Source organism: Zonotrichia leucophrys, chromosome 7 (genome assembly GCF_028769735.1).
Source record: "Zonotrichia leucophrys gambelii isolate GWCS_2022_RI chromosome 7, RI_Zleu_2.0, whole genome shotgun sequence".
Taxonomy (NCBI): domain Eukaryota; kingdom Metazoa; phylum Chordata; class Aves; order Passeriformes; family Passerellidae; genus Zonotrichia; species Zonotrichia leucophrys.
Genome location: NC_088177.1, coordinates 37,931,488 through 37,957,279, shown reverse-complemented (window position 1 = coordinate 37,957,279; position 25,792 = coordinate 37,931,488). Strand labels below are relative to the sequence as shown.

Below are 25,792 nucleotides of genomic sequence, written 5' to 3'. Positions count from 1 at the left end.
TTTAGCATGCTTAGAGAGACAGAATTTTTAGTTCAGTGTGGCCACCACACTTTCTAAAGGAAATGTTTGTTACAATTGTGTGGAGGTCATCACAGTGTGGTACCAAGAACATTTAAATCACCTCAGGGTATGATGCCAGCAGGTAAATCACCAGGAAAGCTCAGGGTGGGAGGCTGCAGGGGAAATGCCCACAGCTTTTCCATGCATTTCAGTGACCCCTGTATTGCTTCTGGTTTTTTCATTTAAAAGAAGCAGAATTCCAGGTGTTATACAGAGAACTGCATTTCTGTAATTCCCCTTGTCATTCTGGTTGTGGGGTGGCTGAAAGGGACACAGGGAGACAGCAGCTGAAAGCACTGATGGTTTTGCTCATTGCTAAAAGAACAAATGAGAGGTGTCACTAAACCTTTGCCACAGAAAACAAATGAATATATTTTCATTTCCTGCTTAACCAGGGCTCATTTTCAACACACAGTGACACAAAATGTGTGTTTTAAAAAACAAGGGTTTTTTAAATAGCTTCACCAGTTTACCCCAGGAAAATAAAAAAAATAGGGTTTTTCAGTAAAGTGGGGTTCATCCTTCAGCTAAAAGCCAGAAAGTGTAAACCTGGAGTTGGGTCTGGACCGCACAGAGCAGCAAAGCACCAGGAAAAGCAATTACTGCACAAGGGGCAGAGAACAAATACCTTTGTGCTAACAAAACAGTTCTGAGAAGAAACATAAAAGGTCCTTCTTTGTCCTTCAAAACCTCTTTAGAACCAAATGATGAAGAAGAACATGGCTTTCAGAGAGTTTGGAAAGTCTCCCTGCAGTTGGAGCTCACCCTTGCTGCTCCCCGGGCGCTGTTTCCCAGCTCCAGCTGCGTGTGCAGAGCAGAGCTGGGGGGTTTGCCCCAGGATGCTGAGACACGAGATGGTGAATTCTCTTCCCTGGCAGGGTGGGCAGGCCCTGGCACAGGGTGCCCAGAGCAGCTGTGGCTGCCCCTGGATCCCTGGCAGTGCCCAAGGCTGTGGGATCTCAGCACCTCAGGACTGAGGTGCCGAGTCACCGAGACCACCCTTGGGGGGCTCGGGAGTCCTGGAATGTTCCAGAAGTGTCTGGTGGCTGGACTTTGACCCTACACGGGAGACGACACCTGTATGAGGATAGGAGGGTTTCACCGGGGTGAATGGTGAAGGGATTAGTTAATTAGAGGGTGAGACACAGGGTTTAGGATTTCTGTACAGGGGGGTTTAGAGAAGTAAGATGGAGGAATTGGGGCGTGTCCTGTCCTTCTTCTTCTTCTTCTTCTCCTCCATCTTCTGTGGTGATGGTGGCACTTTGGGATTGGTTGTTACTAAAAGTGCACCGGGCAATAAGGGTGAAAGGTATTGGGGAAAAATGATAAATATTGTACACGTAACAATGGGTATAAAGATAGGTGGCTGCCCTGGAGGGCAGCACAGTGTGCTCATGGCTGGCTGCTGAGCAGAGCTCTGTCTGGCCGAGAGAAAATCTTTTAGATAAACAATTAATAAACATAAAGACCGAAAGAAGAACTGAAGCCTCTTCTCGTCCTTCGATACGCGGGCTGCCCCAAGGCCACCCCGGGCCTTTCCAGGCCCTCCAAACAGCCGAAAACCGGACACAAGGCCAGGCTGGATGGGGCTTGGAGCAGTGGAAGGTGTCCCTGCCCATGTCCCATCTCAGGGGGTGGCACTGGATGGGCTTTGAGGTCCCTTCCACCCCAGCCCAGTCCATGATCCTTTGGTTTTCCCAAGGGAAGGAGTGGATGTACCCATCCCACTGGGATGTGGTGGTGCTGGCCCTACAGCCCACACTGGCTGGATCTCCTGTTCATGAAAAACTTAAATGTACATTTGATAAGGAGGTTAACACTGGGATGGTCCCAGTGCTGAAAGGCAGTCTGGGGCCTTCCTAAAATCCCAGAGATGGATGGAGGGGAGGCAGGCTCAAGCTGGCACAGCCATCAGCTTTTAAACCAACAAGAGTAAGAAAAATAAACACTGGGAAAGATCTTGCTGTGAAGAGCATTTCCAAGAAAGCTTTTTAATTTTTCTGCTTGTTTTCCAGCTGAAAAGCCTTCCTATTATCCCTGGCTGTTCCAGGAAGTGCAGCAGCACAAGGGGACCCAAACAGATGAGGCTCTGAGCAGCCATTCCTCTTTGAAACACAGCTCTGTCTAATCCTGCTCTGAGCAACTTCAGGCAGCGTGGTGGGGGAAAAAACTGCTGCTTGCTGGCACCTTGCCTAATGTAAGCATTCCTGCTGCTACCCTCAAACACACCAAGGGATTTTTTGTCAGTGACAAGTTCAGCCCAGAGAACTGAAAAACTTCTCCCTGGGAAAAAAAAAATTCACAAGAATCTGATTTTCTGAGATAGGAATGGAATTTTAATTCTCCTCCAAGCGCAGCGCAGGTGCTGCAGCATTTGTGTTGCTGTGAGCATTGTCTCAGAAAAGCTGCAGGAAGATAAACCAAGTGAGATGAAAGAACCCATCCCAGAAAGAGAGGGCTGTGCATGTGCAGACAGTGTGGAGAGAGAAGAATCAGCATGACCTTTATGGAAGGGCATAAAAGGGATGAGCATCAGGCCTTGGAATTGGTGAACCAGCCTGAGCTCAGTGTCCATCATCGTGATATCTGAATACTTGGGCAGAGGTCAATGATCAAAGCAGGCACGTTCAAGGAGGGGAAAAAAACCCTGCAAAGTGCAGCAAAAAATGCTCCAGTTTGCTGAAGACCAGATTTAAACCTCATTGAACACCTCAGCTTTGGTGCAGACAAAAATGAAGGAACTCAGAATTCCTGTTTGAAAGGCACTTGAAACATGCCTGGAGCCAAAGGAAGGCAACACAAAATCTAGAATTACCCACACCATTTAACTCTGATCCATTGTACCTGCAGGAGGATCCTCCTCCTCCTCCTCTGCACAAGGAGCCCAGGATTTCCAGGAGGAAGGAAGGAAGGAAGATCATGGTTCTCCCACAATTACCACCACAGGCTTCTGGAGCCAATTTGCAGCATCTCAAACACTTTGATCAAAGTGTTGGAATCTCCCAGAACACCTTTAATGGCCTATTTTGGATTTGTGGTCTTCAAAAGTGCAGTAATCCTCTGAGGGTGTAAATCTACGTTATGGTGGGGGGAGAAAAATCCCCAAGGGAATTTTTTAGGTCACTGGACAGATTTGTAGCCAAGCACTGGAGAACAAGGAAATAACTGGAAGTGAAAACAGCTTTGAAGTGCAAGACAGATGTGGAAATCACAGAAGCAAGGGATATCCAGAGCTGCAAAGCACCACAAGGATCACTGATCCAACTGCTGGCCCTGCACAGACACCCCAACAATCTCACCCTGGCAGAGGTACCCAAACACTCCTTGGGCTCTGGCAGCCTTGGGGTTGTGCCCAATCCCTGCACCCTCTGGGGGAAGAACCCTTCCCTGAGATCCAACCTAAACTCCTGACATTCAACTGCTTGGAGAAAACACCCACAAGAGCCTCAACCTGGCTGGACTCGAGGATCCTTGAGGCCCTTTCCAACCTCAATGATTCAGTGGCTCTGCCTTGCACCAACACAACTCCCAGAAAACCCAAAGGCTGCCAGGATTTGGGCAGAGCAGCCCCCCAGCCTTTCTGAGTGTTGCTAGGACGTCCTTAGTGGCAATCTCCAGCCACTATCACTCTTAGTGAGATGCCCTTCTCCTAAAAGGACAGGAGCTGGAGCACGCCTCATTGCTTCTCCTTCAGCTCGCGCTGACGGACGAGGCTGTCTGTCCTCGCTGTCAGCCATCCCCTCCCAGCCCCGCCAAGGATTCCAGCATTCAAGGACCAGCCAGATTAGCTGTCTGCTGAAGGATGCCCAGAGCCCTGGCATGCCCAGAGACAACTCCTCACTCTGCCCTTGTGGCCAAAGGGCTGCTTTTCAGCAGCAGGGCTGTGCTTGAAAGAGATGGTGTGAAATGAAAGAATTTAACAGCCACCGAGGCCCTCCAGTGTGGCATCCACATCCTCTGGAAACATCCCTTCACCCAGGGTTTTCTCCTAAGAAGGTGAAAAGCAGCAAGAGAGGCCTCAGGGAAAAGGAAAACAATTCTTCTCTCATTTGCTTCTCCTGTGCTGTGCTCATGTGGGATGTGTTTGGGGATTGTTCACCCACAGGTGATTGTTCCATTGGGTTCTGCTGGGAGTGGTTTTGGCTCTTTGGCCATCAGGGCCAAGCTGTGTCAGACTCTGGAAAGAGTCAGGAGTTTTCATTATTATCTTTTTAGCATTCAGTAATTATCCTTTCTGTATTCTTTGGTATAGTATAGCATTCTTGAATATAATATAGTACAATAAAGTAATAATTAGCCTTCAAATAAGATGGAGTCAGATGCATCATTCCTGCCCTTGTTGGTGGACCTGCATTTTATGATACTCCTGAGACACACTGACAAGTCCCAAACAGAACAGAACAGAACACTCTTCACTTCACACAGCAGAGTGAACCTTCTGCCTCAGAAGACATGTGAGGAGAGGCAGGTGACAGGAAGCTGATGGTACAAACACTGTAAAAGGAGGGGTTGGCAATGTTGGACAGTGTCCAGAGGATGGGATGGAGCTGGAAAGGGAATGGAGCCCCAGGAGGGGCTGAGGGAGCTGGGCAGGGGCTCAGCCTGGAGCAAAGGAGGCTCCAGAGGGATCTTTTCCCTCTCTGGAATTCCCTGCCAGGAGGGGACAGCCTGGGGCTGTGCTCCAGGGAACAGGGACAGGAGCAGAGGGAACGGCCTCAGGCTGGGCCAGGGCAGCCTCAGGGTGGAAACTGGGGAAAATTTCCTCACTGAAAGGGGCTGTCCAGCTGCACAGGGCAGTGGTGGAGTCCTCATCCCAGGAGGGATTTAGTGGCACCTGGGGACAGGGATGAGTGAGTGGTGGCCGTGGCAGTGCTGGGGAATGGTTGCACTGGATGATCTCAGAGGGCTTTTCCACCCTAAACGATTCCACCCTTTGAGCTCCCTGGGTGTTACTGAGCTGCTGCTTGCCAACAACCTCCTGCCCTTCTGGGAGCACGCTGATCCCATTTCCACGAGAGGGGACAGTTTTGTTGAGTTATTGCAAGAGGATTTCAGGTAACATGATGTGATGCTGGAAGAGGAGGAGGAGAGGAAGAGGAGACAGAGGAGGATGAAGGATGGACTCTGCAGTCAGAACAGGGACATCAGGGACAAGAGAGCCACGTGCAAATGTTCCCTCTGGGTCTGTGCCTGCAGCCCAGGACCACACAGGCTCCAGTGCCTTGTGAAAACAATCTCCCCAGGAGAAAGAAAACATACACCTATTAACTGCTCAGAAAGAGATTTTTCAAAGGCTCTCGATATCCAGCTGGTCTTGATTCATTTTGACTTCAACAAAATATTCTTGGGCCAATGGTGAAAGCTCTGAAAAATCCCCTCTGTAATTTGCCATTGAGGTTTGAAAATAAGTGGTGTAAAAGGGTTTCTTTAAAAGAAAAATAAAAAGAAAAGGACAAATTAAAAATGAAAGGTTGAACTAAAATTTGGCTTCGGGCCATAAACTAGGGGGAAACTAACAGCAAAGATAGTTAAATGACTGGAAAGAGAACACAACAGGAGCTGTTATGAAAAAAAGCTGATGGCTTTTTAAAAAAGGATTTGTATAGATAGCTGGGGAAATAAATTCCGGATGTGATAGAAGTGCAATTGAGAAATTAAATAAATGGAAAATAAGGATGACTAAGTAGTAGTTAACATGCCCCTTCTCAGTTGTATACTATTATCACATCTATTTTTAATGTCTCTTCAGCTGTCTGCAATTGTCATCCTTTTTTCAGAACTTGTTCCAACATTCTTTGATACTGAATTAGCTGTTTTTTACTCTCCCATGCTTACAACCACATCTTTTTCTTACTCAACACTCCCCTTTTCCCACAATGTTATTCCATTGTCTCCCTTTTTCATCTCTCCTTATGTGTTGACTCCCCAGTTTCTGAGCCCTCCAACCACCCTTGTTCATCTTTCTTTTTCTGGAGCTCTTTTGGTTGAATCCTAGCATGTTTCTTTTCTTCTTTTCTAAAGCTGCAAGCATGTTTTATATCATACCTGGCTCCTGTACACATTGTTACCCCTTCAGAAGGGCATTGAACAGCTACAGCAGTGTGGAAATAGTAAGCTAAACTAAGGGAGAAAAAGAAGTTCTTTTTGGCTTTTGCTTTCTGGCTCGTAAAAAAAAGAACCCAAACATTTAAACTCTCCCCTTTTCCCTTTTATCCTCAAATAACACAAGCTTTTCCACAAGCAGCTGAATATTCAAACAATGAGAGGCATCAGAAGTGTTGGCCATTCTAGAGCTCAGGATGTGCCTGAGGAGATGTGATAACACAGGATTTAATAATACTGAAAAAAACACACAAGTTCTGACGTGATCCGTGGGCTTGGGAGTGAGCCTGAATTTTTCCTCCTTGTTAACCTTCCAAGTGTGCCTCTTCCTTACCTCAACAGCTAAATGATGCTCCATATTAACTTGGGGAATCTGATTTATTAAAAAAAAGTCCTAAACACATTGCAGGCAGCTGAATTCACCAGTGTGATGCCTCAGCTGCTTCAGCTCCATCCTCACAAGCTCACACTTTAATTTCTCACAATTCCCTCTCTCCCATGCATTCAGAGCCGAGGTTGGCGCTTGCCACCCTGGTTTTTTAGGTTTTTCTAAGCCTTCTCATGTTTACATTTCTCCTCCATAAAAGAATGCAGAACGAGAAGTTATTTACACTTTCTGTAAGTAACTCATTGTTTTGCATGCTTTTATGGAGGAGGAGAAATTTGATGGACGGTTGGTTTGCCCAGTGTCATTGGAGAGGTGGCACTGCCACCCTCCAATCCACTGCCACTTCTGGAAATCGATAAATCTTGGGGCCAGCAATTAAAAAATTCCCTTTTAAATCTGGAAGAGCTGTGTGTGTGTGGCGTTATTTCGTGCCCTCCAGCGACAGGTGCTGAGCTACCACCACTCCTTGGAATGGGCCAGTTTTCAGGACTCAGCCTGGGGCTGGGATGCGGGACCTACCCTCAGCCGTGCCCGAGATGCCGTCAGCTTTGAAGTTGCTTGTGCTTTTCTTCCGGCGGTGCTTCTTTCTGTTGGCGTGGGGGGAAGGAGGGGGGTCCAGCTTGGGGCTGGTGGTGCTGGAGATGCTGGGGCTGGAGCACACTGAATCTCCCAGGCCCGTGTCTGCAGCAGAAAAGACCAAAATGCTGTGAGATTGAAAGGAGGTGATGGTTACAACCCAAGCTTACAACCCCAGGCTGTGGGCAGATATGTTCTTGAGCTGCTGCAGGAGATTCTCCAAACAATGTCCATTGTTTTTTCCAAAAAACTGATTCAAGTCCTCCTAGATTTACAGGACTCAGCAGCAATTTTAGGGGCAGGCCAGCAGGAATGCACAAAAACAATGGGAAAGCACTTTAGTGCTTCCAATTCCTCCAAAGATCCTCCCTAGCCTCAAATTAATTTGTGTAGCACTTGGACATTTTAATACATAAACAGAGATATCCCTGGATCCTCTGGATGTTCTCTGCTGTCATTAATATCAGACAGACACTCACTGAAAAGCTGATGATGGCAATAAAGGTGGAAAATAAGGTAAGTAATGTGCACCTGGTACAGGTAATAACTGTGTGATAAATTCCTACCTGTTCCACACTTCATACCTGCTCCCAAGGAAAAGAAATAATCCCACGTTACCCTGTTCAGTTTCCTGCTTTATTAACTCCAACAATTTTAAGAACTTGGGTCCTTTCACATAGCAAATATTCAAGTAACCTTAATCCAGGATTTCCCCCCAAGGTTGGTAATGTGATTTTTGTTTAATTACTGGCTTGGTTTGGATTTTAATTATAAAATTCCACATAAAACCTACACTTAAAGGAAAGTGCTTGCTATTATGGAAAGTGAAGCCATTTCCAGAACCTTGCTTAAATACCATATTGCACCTTAGTGCAGTATCAGGACTGCCTTTATGTGCCATATCCTTAAAATCTCCCAGACATATTCAGCAAATACATTCCCATGATTGCCTTTTGGGGTTAAATACTTGGTGATTGGTTTCAGAATAGCAGACACAGGGAAAAAGAATAAAAATCCTTATTATAAAGCTTAAGTGTAATAACAGGAGTGCATTTAACTTAATATGTCAGAAAAATATCAAGCCAAAGATTATTAAAAAAATAGCTTTTGATTCTTTTTGCATAGTTAAATTCCCACAGAACTGCCTCTTTGACAAAAGCCAACTTATTTTGCTTTCTTTTTCCTCCTAATAAAGTTTATTTACTAATTACCCCCTAAGCACAGTTGTGCTCTAAGTTATTAGTGGGGGATAAATTATGTAGCTAATTGCCTGGCAAGAGAGACCAAACCAAACATTAATCTTTATATTAAGGATTTCTGTTCTTTTCCCTACATCCACTAGCTTGAAACCAGTTCCCAAGAATTTAACCCCAAAAGGGACTCATGGGGATGTATTTACCCTGTATCAGTGTAGGAGATTTTAAGGATTTGACCCACAACTGGTGCAAGTGGCACAGTTTGCTGTCTCTGCAGGAGAGGAGGGAGGTGAAAGTCAGGTGAAAATCCTGGTGGGAATTCTCTCAGCCAAGGGGACAGAGATCCCTTTGGATCCATGGCACAGGAGAAGGTGCAGAAGAGGGTGCCAGGAACACAAAGGCATGAGCACAGCTGCACTGGGGTTTCTGAGCCCCAAGTATTGATCTCCAGCTTGACTCTGCAGGTTTCCAATGCTGATACTTCAAAAGAAGGAGAAAACCCCCAAGTTGTCCAGAGAAACCGTGGCTGCCCCATCCCTGGGACTGCCCAAAGCCCAGCTGGAAGGGGCTTGGAACAACCTGGGCTAGCGGATGGTGTCCCTCTGTGAGGTGTTACAACCAGGTGATGCTTAATGTTCTTTCCAACCCAAACCTTTCTGGGATTCTACGATTCAAAATGCTTCACTTGCCCCCCACCTCATTCCCAGCTTTCACTTTGAAACAATCAAACCCATCCGAGCTCATCCCCTCCTGCACCCGCACGCACCTGGTGGAAAAACCCCCACAATCCTGAGGCAGCAGCACAGAATACACCCTGTTAAAACCCATCAGGCTGCATCCACACACTGGTGGCAGCTCTGTCTAATTTCCAGGCCGTAAATCCCCCCAACAAAACCTGCTGGAGAGCTCTGAAAAATGAGGGACGTACGGGGCTGACGCCCGGCGTCGCGGAGCTGAAGAATTAACCTCCCGTGGTAAATCCTCGTCATCCCCAGCCCCTTCCAGGTAATCACCTGCTGTCCTTGGGTCAAACTGCTCTCAAGTGGGAGCCTGGAGCTCTCCCTCCCTCCCCCTCGAGCAGCAAGGAAGGTTGGTCCCTCAGGAAGGGAGCCGAGTTGGTCGCGCCGCTGCCCCGGATCCCCGGATTCCGAGCCCACCCTTTGAGGATGGGAGTTATTTAACATTGCCCTGCTTTAAAATATGAGCAATCAAAAGGCACCGGGCTTCCACGCTGTGCTCTCCCATTTCCCACTCCTTCTCGTGCCTGACAAGGTATTCTTCAAATTGAAAAGAGGGCTCCTGAAAGCTCAGGCTTGGGGAAACTGTAAATGAGTTCAGGCTTCAGCCCGCTGAATGCAATTTCATCCTCCTGACTGAATACAAATAATGCATTTTATTTGGTATCAATTACCACGCCTGAGAACAGACGACCACTGACGGCACTATTAAATATATATTTAAAAATAAAAAAAAAGAGGGGGGGGGAAAAAAAAAAGGCAAGGATAAAGGCATGGCAAATTAAAAAAGCAAGCGCCTCATTACTCCCCATCTCAAGCAGCTTTGACAGAGGCACTGGAAGTCATAAGCTGCGTTCCACTGGGCTGGGATGGGCTGTTTTGCAGCCATCCCGCACGCTCAATGTCAGCCATTAGTTCTTCCCAATCGGGCATCAATGTTCAACACACACCCGAAAAAATATATAATACTGGTAATAATAATAACAATCTGCAGCCTCTCCGAGCTTCAATACTTGAAGTATGAGTCAAAGCAGCAGTTTCACTTTTCACTCGGGAAGCTGACAAGCATGACTAGAGGGGGAATAAAATAACATTCAGTTCGCATAAATATCAAGCGGGCTGCTTGAGACTGATGGGCCAGGAATGTATTCTTAGCCATCATTCTGGCAGACAGGCCCAAGGACACTCATAACTTATTTTACAATCATTTAGTTTCAGCTCAAGTGGAAAACGTGACAACTTATCTCTGCTGACAAGATGCCATATCGAACCTTACAATTAACTCTCCCCCGATTATCTGCCCAGCCCATCATTAGCTCTGTGCCTCTTGATGGACTGCAGGGGCACAGCTTCCCTTGATGATGGCCATCATTTGCAGGGTGCACAGCTCCATGACACCACAGCGAGGACAAAACTCTCCCCTTGCCACGGAGCTGGGCTTGTCCTGGCCGGCACAGCCTCGTTTTTTGTGACTGCTTTGAAGGGATGAGCAGCAAAGCGCTGCTGGAAAATGCCTTCTGCCCCCAAACGGAGCATCCTCGTGTTTCAGCCCACGCCTGCTGCTGCTGCAGCCCCCAGGAGGGAGCCAGAGATGCCCACGCTGTGTCCCAGCTGCCAGGAGCCTTCCTCGTGCCCTCCATCCCTCCCCAGGGCCAGATTAACTCCTTCAGCTGGAAGGGAGAGCTGACACAGCCACATCATGGAATTGTTTGGCTTGGAAGGGACCTTACACCCCAACTCCTGCCATGGGACACCTTCCCTGTCCCAGGCTGCTCCAAGCCCTGCCCAGCCTGGCCTTGGACATTTCCAGAGTTGTAAGTATGTGCAGCATCTCACTCCATGCCCAAAAGCAACAAGTGACCCTTGGTGACCAAACATCCCTTGAGTTATGCAGAGATGGGACATAAAAACCCCACCCCTCTGCTCTTCACATGGGAATTTTTCTCTACAGGTGCAGGACACGTGGATTAAGACAGAGACTGCTCTGCTTGTGCAAGTCCAGCCCTCATTTGTGAGAATTTACCAAGCAAAACAAAAAAGCCAATGCAGCTTTTACTCCACAAGGCAAGTGCCATGTCTGCCTCTCTCCAAGATCCATTTTGCAATTATGGTCATGAGAGAAATTCCTTTCAAGTATGACAAACTGTGGTAGAAGAAAGGAGGGGTGGAACACAAGAAACACTTTGTCTACAAATACAACCCAGAGTCAAGAGACAGAACATTAAATGAAAACCAATCCTCAGAAGAGTCTCAAGAGCTGTGCTGTTGTACTGGGCTTTATTTGCTGTTTGAAACAATTTCATATCCTCTCCCAGTGTTACACATATTTTGTAAAAGGTAACAATTCCCACTTCCTATCTTTTCTATTATTTTGCTATTTGGGAGCTGCATGTGCCCGACAAATGGATCTCAAGAACAACTCCATTTGTGCCCCCTAAGGACTTTGTGAGTGTCCTCCTGGATTTGAAAAGGGTGGAAAATTAACAGAATCATCATTGAATCACAGGACTGGAAGTGACCCAACAGACCATCCCATCCCACCCCTGTCATGGGCAGGGATACTTTCCACTATCCCAGGGTGCTACAAGCCCCATCCAGCCTGGCCTTGGGCACTGCCAGGGATCCAGGGGCAGCCACAGCTGCTCTGGGCACCCTGTGCCTGCCCACCCTGCCAGGGAACAATTCCCAATTCCCAATCTCCCATCCATCCCTGCCCTCCGGCAGTGGCAGCCATTCCCTGTGTCCTTCCATCCCCTGTCCCCAGTCCCTCTCCAGCTCTCCTGGAGCCCCTGCAGGCCCTGGCAGGGGCTCTGGGCTCTCCCTGGAGCTTCTCCTCTCCAGATGAACACTCCCAATTCTGAGCTGTCTGAAACTCAATCCAAACCCAGACTGTGCTTCCCGGTGCCCCTAGAACAGAAAAACAACTTCCTTGCATCCAGAATTCCCAAGCCCCCTCACCAAACCCGTCCGAGATACGACTCCTTCAGCGCCTGCAGCAGAGGTGCAGGAGATGCCAGCACAGGAACCAAGGAGGCCAAGGAAACAAGGGCCAATCAGCCAGGATGAGCACCCCAGGCCAGGGTAAAGGAGCTGGGGGTGGGAAAAGCAGGAGAAGAGGCAAGGTGTGAGGGACGGGAATAGCACAGCACAAAGGCTGGGACACAAAAGTCCCAGAGCGGAGCTTCGGCGTTGGCCCACGGCTGCTATTCTCTGTGTCACACACACAACCCTCTCTCCTGTGTAACCATCTGCAGAGGAACCAAGCATATTCTGACCCCTTCTATCCCCGTGCCTTTTGATTTATTTCATATTTTTGTCAAATCACCTATTTACAAAAACTTGAAACAAACTCAACAGGTGACGCTATTCTCCGCAGACCAAAGTCGAGCTTGATCTGGTTTACATTTTTCTTGCATCTTCTTGTTAAAATTTTCCAACAGGCTTTCAAAGTGAAATTAGACTTTTTTGTCAAGCCCAGCTCCCCAACACGGCCTTATTCTCAAGTGGCTGGAGATTGATTAATTTGGGTTTTTGATTTGCCCAAGTGACAAGAAGTCAGACGTTACAAAAGCGGGAGCGGTGAATGGGATCAATTAAAGAGCAGAAGCAGCAACACAATTAATAGCACCGGGTTCAGGAGCAGAGAGAAAGGGCTGATGACGAAAACAACAGCAACAGCTCTGCCTGCAGCAGGAATCTTTGCTGAGACCCAAGGAAGGCTGAATCCAAAGAGGGTGTTTCAGAACTTTCACTGTGCCATTAGTGCTGAAATGAAATAAGGCAAAGATGTCGGTAGCTGGTGGACTGAATAATAAAAAAATAGCTGGACACTTTCATCTTCCACACATGTGTTTTAAATAAAGGTGAGAAAAGCAATCCTTTTATTTAAACAGAGACTATAACTATCTGTAGTTTGTATTTCAGACCCATTTCCCTGAGCTGAGATTTTTCTGGCTGTGAAATCCACTGCTCTCCAGCTTCCCTTTACAGCTATTACCATAAATGTTCTATCAAGTTCTTTATCTTCCTCCTCTGCCTCAGCCCGAAGTGAAGGGATGCAGCAATCTCACAGTGCACATGTACAGGACTGACATTAAAATCCTGTCAGAACTGCAGCTTGGCACAAGTCCCTGGATGTAATAAACACTTGGGAGTGGGGGAGAAGGGGTGGGCACGAGACTGCAGCCTCCAGGATGAAAAAGAAAAGGCAAATCTTTGTCAGGTACAGAGAGCTCACACCTTTGGAGGAATTAGGTGCATCTTTTCATTGCTGAGCTGAGCCCAGCTCAGGCACTCAAGCTATGGAGGGCTTAAATTAACCTGCTGCACTGAAGGAAATTAAAGGAGGCTCTGGATGGACATCAAGGAGCCTTGGGAGCCTTCCCTTTTCATGGCATCTCCCATTTTTGCAGCCTTGTGCCCAGAGCCTGCAAATCTCAAAGCTGTCCTGTCATCCTCAGGAAGCCCCACTGAACCACTCCTTTCCTCTAAGAGCAACTTCAATTAAACAAGGAAAACAAAAGTTCCTTCTAGGCAGCAGGAGAGGGATCTGCCTGCTTTTGGAGGCTCTGGCTCTTGCACCTCCAGACCCCAAGGCATGAGCATCCCTTCTGCTCTGTGACAAGGGAGGGACAGCAGGCACAGCCTTGGGAGAGACAATCAGCCTCAGGATGCTCAGGCACAGATATTGGAAAGCTTCAGTAATTTTGGAAAGACCCTCATTACCATCTCCCTTATCTAAAGGGAAGACACATCACCTCCAGCTCATTCCCCAGCAATGCACAATGTTGGGCCATCATAAAGGAAGCACGAGAGCAGAAAATGCAACAATAGAGCTTTAAAAAAACCCACAAAAGTACATTTTCCCTCCTAAGGAGCAACACATTAGAGTGCTGGCAAAACAGCATCCTGCTCCCTGGAAGTTGAAGGATGGCTAGGAAGAAAAGAAGCTCCCTTTCAAAGGCAGCCCCTCGTTTCCAGGAGGAATTCACCAGCTCCCACAAGGAGAGCACACAACTGTTCCGACACAATTCTCTCCTGTGCTGCCAGGATGGTGACAAGCAAAGCAAAGACTGTGTTTTAGAGGACCTGCAACCTGAGAATGTGAACTGGGGATGAGATCCTAATCTTCCTCCACACATCTTGCCTGCAGCAGGTTTGGGTCAGGGGCAGGGACGATACAAACTGCTCCCTGAGCGAGCAGGGTTTGTTAATTTATCTCATCCCCCATTACACAGACACATCCCTGCTCTGGATGCCCTGTGGAAAGATCAAGCCTGACAAGTTGTTTGAACACATAAGGACAACAAAGCAGGAAAGAGAAGCCAGTCTGGGATGCTGCAGGATGCCACCACACCCTAGGCAAAGCAACTTGGTGACTCCTGCTGAACAGACCTGCAGCTGAGATGTACAGGGAGCATCCCTAATTCTTGTGGCAGGAGGTTTTCACTGGGCAGCACCAGCCCTGTGAGCCCTGAGTGGTGTCACCCTGAGTTGCTGCCAAGGGGGTGTGCAAGGCTGTGGGTGTCACTGCTTCCCCCGGCCATCAGCTGGGATGTGGAACTGAGAGGGGAAACAGCACAGAGGGCACAAATTCTGGGGATTCACTGCAGGTACCTTGCTCATTTCAGGGAATTTGCTCTCCCCATGAGGGAGAAAGGGGATGGGTGGTCCTTTTGAAAACCTCAGGGCAGAAGCTCCTGGTTCAATTCCAGGTCAGGTCTGGTCTGTCTGGGCCAGTCTGGATGGGGCTTGGAGCAGCCTGGTCCAAGTGGAAGTTGGACAGGAGGGTCTTTAGGGCCCTTCCAACCCAAACCATATTGTTTTGTGATTCAATTATTCACATTTCTGTGATTCTATTACTCATGCTGTAACTGGTTTCTATGTCCCCCTTCTGAAGCCAGGTAGATGATCAGGCACCTCAAGAACAGCTGCCAACTGCAGCACCCTGGATGTGGCAAATCCACCAGGACCATCCCCAGGAATGGTGATGGGGAACAAACAGACCCTTGGAGCACACTAAAAGAACACATTTTGGGCGAACAAGCTCCATCATGGTCAGATACATACAAATTCTATTTTAGATCAAAATGAGATGCATTTAAATTCACCTTAATTACACAGAGGGGGGCAGAGCTCCACCCTGATCTAACCATCAGCGCAGTCTTCTCATTGCATAAAAAAATATCCTCATTTAACAACATTTTGCTTTGAAATAGAGCCTGCAGGTCAGCAGGCACTTGGAAAATAATGAATCCATGGCTTACTGAATCACTTCCTACTAAAATATTTACCTTGTGTTTCAAGATAGGCAAAGTAAGACAGAGAGGAAGAACTGACTCTCTTCAAAGGATGCTCAGAGCCAGAAAGATGTCTCGTCTCTACTCCTGTACTTTAACCTTCCGTCTGTATAACCTGTGGATAACTTCAAGCTTCAAACCCACTCTGTGGTAATTGAGAAGAGGTTAGGAAACTCTCCACTGTCAGTCCACGAGACTTCAGTGACAAGCCCTAATATCAGTGTTTTGGAAGGGGAAAAAAAAAATCAAGGGACTTTCACTATTAACATTTTCCAATTAAAGCTGAATAATTGCTGTACAGCAAATTGGCTGTTAATTGCATCATGCGAGGCAGGAAAAAGCTAAGGCTTTCCTGGTAATGTATGCCATGAGCAGCACTGTCAGAAAGGAAGAGACATAATGGCAGCAACACCAAGCCTGCTCTTAATCAAAGACAAAATCAAACATTTTCCTATCGCAGACACCCAGAGCTGAAAAGCAAAGCTCTTAAAACACAAAGCTCTGTCTTTCAGAGGTGTCAGGTGGTGTAACTACCATCCACAAACTTTTTTTTTTTTAATTTCCAATTTTAATCAAGGCCATTTTCTAGCTCTGGGATAAATAAGTGGGGGCCCTTCCTCAGAGAAGCCCCCGGTGCACTGGATACTGCTCACAGCCCAGCTGCATGAAGGGATGAGATCAACTGTGACAAATGAAGGGCCAGGGCACTTGAAAGGGAGGGGAAGCTCTCCCACCTGCAGCAAGGGAAGCTCTGAGCTCCAGCTGGCCCCAACAATCCCCAGGTTGTGGCCAGGGCCCTGCACAGAGGCTTCTTTCACTCCCCGAGCCGCGAGCGCTCTGAGGTGGCTTTGAAGTGTTGGGTTCCATAGGTAAGGAATACACAACGTCCCTAAAAAACCCAAGCTTTGAAGTGTTGGATTCCATAGGCAAGGAATACACAACATCCCTAAAAACCCAAGCTTTGAAGTGTTGGGTTCCATGGGTAAGGAATACACAACATCCCTCAAAACCCACTGCTCTGATGTGGGCTGGGCAGAAACCCAGCCTGGCAGCAGCCACGCTTGAGGAGGCAACTGCTCTGCTCTTAATTGGAACAGAAACTTCATTAAGGCCAAGAAGGGATAAAAGCACTGAGTGTGTTTCTTGCACACTCTTCCTCCAGACCCCACAAAACAAAGCACTGCACTCCTGGCTGCACATTGAACAAGAATGTAACATTAAACATTAAACAAGGATGGAACTGTTAGAAGCATCTGCTGGAACTTGTGAAATGTGGATGTGTAAAGAAGAAATCCTCAAATCAGGAATTGCTCCCACGGGACATGAACATTTTGCTTTCTCAGCTTTGTGTTTAAACCTTTACAGCACTTAAAATAAATTTAGAATTTACATTATTAAGTAAACTGAGCTTATTTACACTAAGATAAAAAGATTAAGGAAAAATAAAAGCTTGCTGATTTGGGAAGATTATTTATTTCCCTCCTAAAGTCTTCCTTATAAAGTCCTTAAATACAGAATTCAGTGGGCTTATGAAATTTGTTAAGGCACACTACTTGAATCAAAGAGTTTATAAAATGTCACATTCTGCTCTTGCAGTATTATGTCTTTCCTCTATGTTTACTTGAGAGTGTGTCTCTCGATTTATAATGTTCTCTGCAAACGTGATTTTATTTTCCAAGTCCATAACCTCCTGCAGGATATTGTGTGAATCCAGCTCATGTATTTAATTCCCTGCAATTACTGCAAACATTTCAGATTAAAGCAGCCTTAAACTGCAAACATGCAAAATAAAAACCTTTAAAACTTACACTCTTCTAAATACAAATGAGATTACAGGACAGCCTCCCTGATGAAGAATTCCCTTGTCCAGAGCTGTGATCATCTCCAGTATTACACCTTACATTAAAATGTTTTTATGCAATGATTCAAAATAATGGTTCTAGTACAAAACCAGAGAAGAGAATGCATTTTGCAGACTCTAAGGGCTGTGTCTGTCAAATGTCTGAGCTACACAGATCCATGCTGGGTATCCAGCTGCCTTCCTGGAGAAGCCCTGACTTTGGGAAGTGTTTCTTGGACAGGAGCTTGAAGAGCTGCTGAAGACAACATTCACTCTCCTCACTATTCTGTCAGGTTAAAGCATAAACTCCAGGAATAAAAGTAAAGTGCTTTGTCTTGAGGGCTTTTCCCTCTTTTTTTTTCTCCTGAGTGGGGATAACAGAGCAGGTGTGACAACCAAGCCCAGCTACAGGCAGAAAAAGCACTGATTTACTGAACACTGCCAGATAATCAAACCAGATTAATCAACACCAGTAACCAGGAATAAATCACCTCTTCCCCCTGTTATAAAGAACATGCTACTTGCATTTTTACCTCAGTGTAAATCCGAAGTCTGTATTTAAACATCCATGAGTAAATGCTGGGAAAACCCAGAGCTTTATATTTCAGTCAAGAAGTTAATTTAGTCCCATGAACAATTTACTGACAGACATTTGGCACTCCAGGCTGTGAGCAACATTAAGATCAGCATCAGGTTGCCAATGTCAAATTACCTGAGGATGCAAACTCATGTGTCTTGGAATGAAGAGCAGGATTTAATTGCTGAATGCAACAATTCTTTGTGTTTTAAACAGAGGGAGAGCAGAAAGAAGAAGATCTTCAACAAGAAAAGATGGAGAATTGCAAAAAGGATTTAAGCAGCAGCACTGGATAAACAGAGGAGCAGCTGAAACAGCCAAGCCGTGCAGAAATGCCCAAAGTCCTCCCTAAACCAACATCATGGTAGAGTTCAAACCTCAGGGGGCTCTTGGTGCTACCAGAGACACAAAGTGAAGAGCTGCCTTCACACCTTTCACTCTTTGATGTCACCTCCATGCTGGACACCAGGCCCAGATGGCACCAGCTCATCTCCAGTTTGGTGTCACCGAGCTGCCACCATGGCCTGGGTGGGCAGGAGAGAGGCACAGCCCCACAGCATGGTTATGGTGGAAAAGCCTCTGAGAGAGGCACAGGCCCACAGCATGACTATGGTGGAAAAGCCTCTGAGAAAGGCACAGCCCCACAGCATGGTTATGGTGGAAAAGCCTCTGAGAGAGGCACAGCCCCACAGCATGGTTATGGTGGAAAAGCCCTCTGAGAGAGGCACAGCCCCACAGCATGGTTATGGTGGAAAAGCCCTCTGAGAGAGGCACAGCCCCACAGCATGGTTATGGTGGAAAAGCCCTCTGAGAGAGGCACAGGCCCACAGCATGGTTATGGTGGAAAAGCCCTCTGAGAAAGGCACAGCCCCACAGCATGGTTATGGTGGAAAAGCCCTCTGAGAGAGGCACAGGCCCACAGCATGGTTATGGTGGAAAAGCCTCTGAGAGAGGCACAGCCCCACAGCATGGTTTAGGGGGGAAAAGCCTCTGAGAGAGGCACAGGCCACAGCATGATTATGGTGAAAAGCCCTCTGAGAGAGGCACAGCCCACAGCATGGTTTAGATGGAAAAGCCCTCTGAGAGAGGCACAGCCCCACAGCCAGTTTAGAGTGGAAAAGCCCTCTGAGAGAGGCACAGCCCCACAGCATGATTATGGTGGAAAAGCCCTCTGAGAGAGGCACAGCCCCACAGCATGGTTATGGTGGAAAAGCCTCTGAGAGAGGCACAGCCCCACAGCATGGTTATGGTGGAAAAGCCTCTGAGAAAGGCACAGGCCCACAGCATGGTTATGGTGGAAAAGCCCTCTGAGAGAGGCACAGGCCCACAGCATGGTTATGGTGGAAAAGCCTCTGAGAAAGGCACAGGCCCACAGCATGACTATGGTGGAAAAGCCCTCTGAGAGAGGCACAGCCCCACAGCATGGTTTAGAGTGGAAAAGCCCTCTGAGAGAGGCACAGCCCCACAGCATGGTTTAGAGTGGAAAAGCCCTCTGAGAGAGGCACAGCCCCACAGCATGGTTATGGTGGAAAAGCCCTCTGAGAAAGGCACAGCCCCACAGCATGATTTAAAGTGGAAAAGCCCTCTGAGAAAGGCACAGCCCCACAGCATGATTTAAAGTGGAAAAGCCCTCTGAGAGAGGCACAGCCCCACAGCATGGTTATGGTGGAAAAGCCTCTGAGAAAGGCACAGCCCCACAGCATGGTTTAAAGTGGAAAAGCCCTCTGAGAGAGGCACAGCCCCACAGCATGGTTATGGTGGAAAAGCCCTCTGAGAAAGGCACAGCCCCACAGCACGATTTAAAGTGGAAAAGCCCTCTGAGACCCCTGGGTCCAGCCCCTGACCCAGCACAGGTTCCTAAGTGCCACAGAGAGTTTTCAACACTTCCAGGCATGGTGGCCCCAAGGTTTCCACTGAGCTGAGATTCCCCATGGCTGCAGAACAGGAGGGGTGAGCACTGGGTGCTGCTGCTTCCAGAGGATAACACATTCCCAAAAACCCCAGGCAGGCAGCACCAGCTGCGTTAATGCTCCAACCCCTTTTCAGAGCATTTATTTATCAGCACTGCCCTCCAGGCCTTGCATTACTTTGGGGAACCACAGGTTGCAAAACCCCATCACTCCCTGTCTGGATTAAAAACAGTTTGAAGCCTCAAGTCCTGCAGGATCAGCAAATCCAAAAAATTACCAGTTTCCTCTGCTACACAGAGTTTTTTCATATTTCTGGCTGACTGGGCTATTTCAGGTAAGAGCTTGTCAAGAATGCCAGGTAAATTTAAATACTGGAAGTTTCTCAGCACACAACCTCATGCTGAAAGGGGATGGCTTTGCAGAAATTGTTAGAAAATAGTGCTTTATAAGCCAAGTTTCCTCAAGGTATGCTGAGAAAACAAAGGAAATAATAAGGTGCTACTAGCAGAGTTTGCCCTCTGGAAATATTTTGCCAAAGCAATTTGTGGATCACAAAAAGGTATGAAAAGGAGAAGAATATTTCTGTAAAATAATGTAAACTATGTGCACATATTATGCATGGTGAATTTTATTATATTAAATAGTAAGAACTACAGAAAATCCCAGAGTAGCTCTAAAGCAGCTAGAAAAAAAAAAGGAGAAAATAAATCTGTATTTGCTTTTCAGTCACAATTTCCGTATTTTAAAAGGAGGAAAAAGCTCTTCTGACCCAAACCATCTGCATACACCGACCAAAACCAATTCCAAAATTCTACAAATCTATTTGAAATTATATAATTGATCCTGGTCAAGGGCTTGCCTATGGAATTCCAAGAGCTCTAAATGGTATTTTCTGATGTCAGGTTGAACCATTTCCTCTCCCAAGGCAGAGCAGAAGGCTCCATCATTTAATCATTCCCAGCACTTAGGATCAGACAAGGAAGGCAAGTTGCAAGGTCTGCATTAATATCAACACTCCAGCGACCTCTCACACCCCATGGCACAGTGAGAACTCAATTTTACATTAATAAACCCTAAGACCAAACTGTGAGGAACTCAGAAGACACCAGGTATTACAACTGCCATAAATTACAGCCCAGCTCAAATGGCCCGTACAAGCAATTGTACAGTGATAAAGCCTAAGTGGATGATATTTAAACAGATATTTGATTTACTGCAGAATTTTACATCATGCTGGAATTCAAATGACAATTTACAAGTGCAGGGAGCAGAAATCCCTGTCCCATGCAGAGTGCTGTTTGCAGGGCTCTGTCAGGAGAGCTGGATGCTGAATCCTTGCCTCTGATGGTCTCAGGGCACAGAAGCCAAATGATAAAGCAGGATACTGAAAAAGAGAATGAACCAAGCTGCTGCTTCATCCCCAGGTGGGAAATGACATCCTTGGTCTTCTCAGAGTGATGGCTCACAAACCTCACTTTTGCAAGGCACCACAAAAACTTCTGCTGGCAAATGGGGGGTCTGTCTGTCTGTCTGTCTGTCTGGTTCCTCAGAGATGCACAAACTGTGAAGACTGGAGAGCACACAGACCCAGCTCTTTAGGGACATCAGCACCACTAAAATCATGGAATTGGAAAAGCCCTCCGAGACCACCTAGTGCAACCTGTCACCGTCCCCAGCCCAGAGCTGTGAGTGCCACATCCAGGAGATCCTTGGGCACCTCCAGGGACGGGGATCCAAACCTCCCTGGGCAGTTCCAATCCCTGAGCACCCTTTCCATGGGGAAATTCCTGCTTATGTCCAACCTGAGCCTGCCCAGCCCAGCCTGAGGCCATTCCCTCTCCTCCTGTCCCTGTTCCTGGCTCCCCTCCTGGCAGGAAAATTTCCTCACTGGCACAGGGTGCCCAGGGAAAGGGTGGAACACTTCCATCATCCCTAGAAGTGTTCAAAGAATGTTTGGATTTGGCACTTATTGACAGGGATTAGTGGTGGGCTTGGCAGTGCTGGGTTAAGGGTTGGACTTGATGATATTTGAGGGTTTTTCCAAGTAAAAATCACAATTTTCCAAGTTGTGATTTTATGCAAATAACAGCTGGATTTACAGAGGAGGAATTGTGGGATGAACAATCCAGAGCAGAACTTTAACACCCAAACAGGTCACAAATGGCTCCCCTGAGAGCAGAAACCCTCCTGTGCCCCAGCAATGAGCAATCACAGATAATTTTGGGTGATAAAAGAAAAAAAAAAAAACCCAACAAAACATCAAGGAGGAGATTTATCAGAGGAAAAAACATCGCAGGCTTCCAGTGGGATCCAGGAAAACCTCTGGGCCAATAGCTGGAGCAGCAGTAATTGTTCCAAATCTATCAATAAAGCTGAGCTGCTCCTTCATTGACTGCAAACACCAATTTCTTTCATGGGGGATTATAAGTTGATGTTCATGGTCTCTCTACCACCATTAGGGTGATAAACAGTTGAAACTACATCAGGATCTGACACGCAGATCAATTCTGGCTCCATAAAGAATCTACACAAGAGGTTCCTGGACAGGGATTTACTGCCCCCAGTTTTTATTCTCTCTTGCTGCTAAAATTACTTCTGTCAAGCACTTACAAGAGCACGGAGGAGAAGGGGGAAGGAAAAAAAAATAAAAAAGAGGAAAAAAGGCAAAAAGAATTAATTTTTCATGTGCTGCTGGAACAGCCTTTTGAAATTTGGGGAGTTTTTAAGGCAAACATGTTCCTGCATTGGAAATGATGCTGAACAGCAGGTGGGAGTGAGCTAAATAGTGAGCCAGCAGCACGAGCTGCTCACTATCCAGCACGCAGCAATTTGAAACACCAAACTAAGCTGTCGAGATTTTCTCCCGGGGCAGGCACAGGCTTCATGTTACCAGCACCAAATTATATTAGACATTTAATTTTAAACCTCAGGTACTTAAATGTAAAACCTTACAACAGTAATAGTCATAAAGCAGTGGGGCATTCCATTTCAGAGAATGGATTTTTCTATTTTTCCCCTTTAATTTAACCAGCACCTCCTGTTTTGTGGCTCTGCCCACTACAAAGTAATTTATCTAATTAGGAGATGTTCACAGCTGCTTGAAAGACAGAAGCCCCAGGAAACCAAAGGTCTGGTTTGGAAGACTTTGAAAAGTTCTCTGGAGCCACACAAAGTATTAATTTAATGTGAAAAAAAGGTGCAGAGAAAAATTGAATCCCAATATGTTATTTTGTCTACAATAAAACCACGTGACAATAAGCAGGCATATTCTCCAGTACATTGGCATTTGAATTCCAAAAGATGCTTAGCTTCTTGCCATACCTGCTGCTTTCACAGTATTAGCTTTTTATGACTAAAATTCAAAAATCTTTTAATGGAGAAAAAACCCCCAGAAATTAAAAAGGGTTTTTCATGCGTCAACTTGCCAACATAAAGGCCACATCTCTGAGCTTACCCAAAGATGATACACTCAGAGCAATCAATTATTCTTGAGGTTTTGCAGGAGTTTTAGTGCAATACTTCTGAGTCTGCTGCCTAAAACTCATTTTTAATCCAGTTTTCCCTCCATATTTATAAAAAAACAACCCCTCAAAAATATTTTAAATATTAGAACCTCTGCAAGAAATTATTTGAGGTACGCTTCTTCACAAGCACCCAGCAGACACCTGCAATTTCAAAATAAGTATTTCATAGGTAATTCTGGCTGTCATCTCTTTTGAGCCAGAAGTAATCCCACACGAATGTCAAGTCAGAAACAGGTACTGCACATATGGAAGAGTGCAGGGCTGGGGTGGGAGAACAGGCTCCCTTCACCAGGAATTGCAAACCAGCAGCAGGAGCAAAAGGCAAGTCCAGCAACCCCAGCACTGTGAAGTCAAGGGGATGGCAAAGGCAGGAATTCAGGGGATATTTCTCATTTTTAAGATTTTATTTCCACTCCAGGGTAGGAGTTCACTGAATTTTGGAGGTTTTTCTCCGCTGCAGCCTCACTTGGGACACGTGGCACGGGGATGGCACCTGCTCACCTGCCTGCAGGTGTGTCAGGGGCACAGTACTGCAGCCTACAGCCCCTGCTTTCCCCCTACAGCAGCACCCAACACTCCTCATCTTGCCTCAGAAAAGCCACAGATAAAAGGCACAAAAAGCCCAAATTTTGGTCTAACCTTCCAGAAGGGAGGTGGAGCTGGGGTGGATTGAAATGAGCAAGCAGTTCAGGAAAAGGAGGCAGAAAATGTATGATTTAAAGATGGAAACCAGCTCGGCATCCATGCAGGGCAATGCTGCCTCCCCTAAAGCTTCCCCAGGAGTGAAGTGCACACAGAGAACAGGGCTGGAGCATTTGTTTCACTGTGCTGCTTCACAACACCCCTGCCTTCCTGCAAGGCTCAAGCAGAAAACTCCCAGGCAACATCTGGAGCATTTTAATGCCAATTCTCCTGAAGGTGCTGCCCCCATGTTTGCAGCTCCAGGAAAAGGTCTGTGCTGTGCTAAGTGTGAATTTGATAGTTAATGTCACTCTGAAACACGGTGGTCATGGTTTTAAACCCTCTGCTCTCCTAAGGTGGCACTAAAAACCTGCCCAGAGATGCTCTCAGGGCTGTACTCAGGTTCAGACCTTTCACAGACACAGAGATATATGTGGGACATGTGAAACAGTTCCCGTATTCCCCTCACTGCTCCCATTTTAGGGGCAGCCATCAGAAACTGCATTCCTCCCCTTTCTCCTGACCTGTTCACCCTGGTCTGGTAGCAAACATCACATCTACCCTTTAAAAACAATTATTGCTACAACCTAATAATTCCAAAACACCACCAGGAATAGTGCTGCTCCTTTTAACGCTGTTAAATGCTCCACAGAGGAAACACTAAGAGTGTGGAGCAGGAGCACAGCAGAGAAAGGACACACTGAGGAGAGGATCTGGAGGGTCATTTACTGCTAATACCCATCACACAGGGCAAGGAATCTGAGTGTCAAGCAAACAACACACATTAATTATGTGGCTGCTCCATCCCTGGCAGTGTCCAGGGCCAGGCTGGATGGGGCTTGGAGCAACCTGGGACAGTGGAAGGTGTCCCTGCCCATGACAGGGATGCTGGGTTTGAAGGTCCCTTCCAACCCAGACCATTCTGGGATCCTATGATTATGCACCTGAAATTAAAATGAAGCAGCATTGCAACTACATTAGCTTTTCATATTGAAAAAAGTATCCCAGAATTGTCTCAGGCTCCTCCAAGTCCCATCCAGAATGGCCTTGGACACTCCCAGGGCAGCCACAGCTTTTCTGGGCAACCTCTGCAGGGCCTCACCATCCTCTCAGGGAAGGATTGCTCCCTAATATCCAAGCTAAACCTCCTCTCTTTCAGTTTAAAGCCATTCCCCCTTGCTCTGTCACACAAAAAAGGTCAAAGTTAATCCATTCCCATTCTTTCTAATTCCAACTTTTCTCTCTGCAAGTTCAGCACCCAACAGCACAATGGTGTGGGCACCATTTTGTTTCCTTTTTTTTCCCTTTTGGAAAAAACCAAGAGCACCAGAGTCCCCCTTCACCCCGAGGCACGTGGGACCCCCAAAGCTCCAGGTTTCTCACCACTGCTAGTGCCACCATCCTCTCAGGGAAGGATTGCTCCCTAATATTGAAGCTAAACCTCCTCTCCTTCTGTTTAAAGCCATTCCCCTTGCCCACATAAAAAAGTCAATGTTTAAAGTTAATCCATTCCCTTTTTCTAATTCCAATTTTCCCCTCAGACTCTGCCAGTTCAGCACCCAACACCACAACACGCTGGGTGCCATTTCATTCCCTTTTTTTTCCCTTTTGGAAAAAAACCAAGAGCACCAGAGTCCCCCTTCACCCCAAGGCACGTGAACCCCCAAGCTGCAGGTTTCTTACCACTGCTAATGCCAGAGTTGGCAATGACTGTGGCCTCGCTCCACTGATCTGCACTGGAGACCGAGTAGGAGCGCTGGTGCAAACCGTCCGGGCGGCTGTTGAAGGACACCAGACTGATCCCACTGGCCATCTGAGACACAGATGTGCTAGTAGTCACGTTCCCTAGGCACAAAGGGAAAACAAATCGTGTCAATAGAGAGCACAGGAGGGGTTTTGTGT

The 25,792-nt window shown here is 46.8% G+C and overlaps 1 protein-coding gene across 11 annotated transcripts in view; it reads right to left on the bottom strand.

The window, feature by feature from the left end:
- The window catches only part of AGAP1 (ArfGAP with GTPase domain, ankyrin repeat and PH domain 1), a 335,965-nt gene that overhangs the window by 81,804 nt on the left and 228,369 nt on the right, over positions 1 to 25,792 (bottom strand). For 7 of the 11 annotated variants that reach the window (XM_064719066.1, XM_064719067.1, XM_064719068.1 and 4 more), the window contains 2 exons: positions 25,574 to 25,735; positions 7,070 to 7,231 (listed from right to left, as the gene is read on the bottom strand). The exons of 1 other annotated variant lie outside the window; for it this stretch is intronic. In XM_064719066.1, coding sequence (XP_064575136.1) covers positions 7,070 to 7,231; positions 25,574 to 25,735 — 324 coding nt within the window. The remainder of the gene's footprint in view (positions 1 to 7,069; positions 7,232 to 25,573; positions 25,736 to 25,792) is intronic. 3 more of the 11 variants (XM_064719070.1, XM_064719063.1, XM_064719064.1) reach the window with 2 other exon arrangements.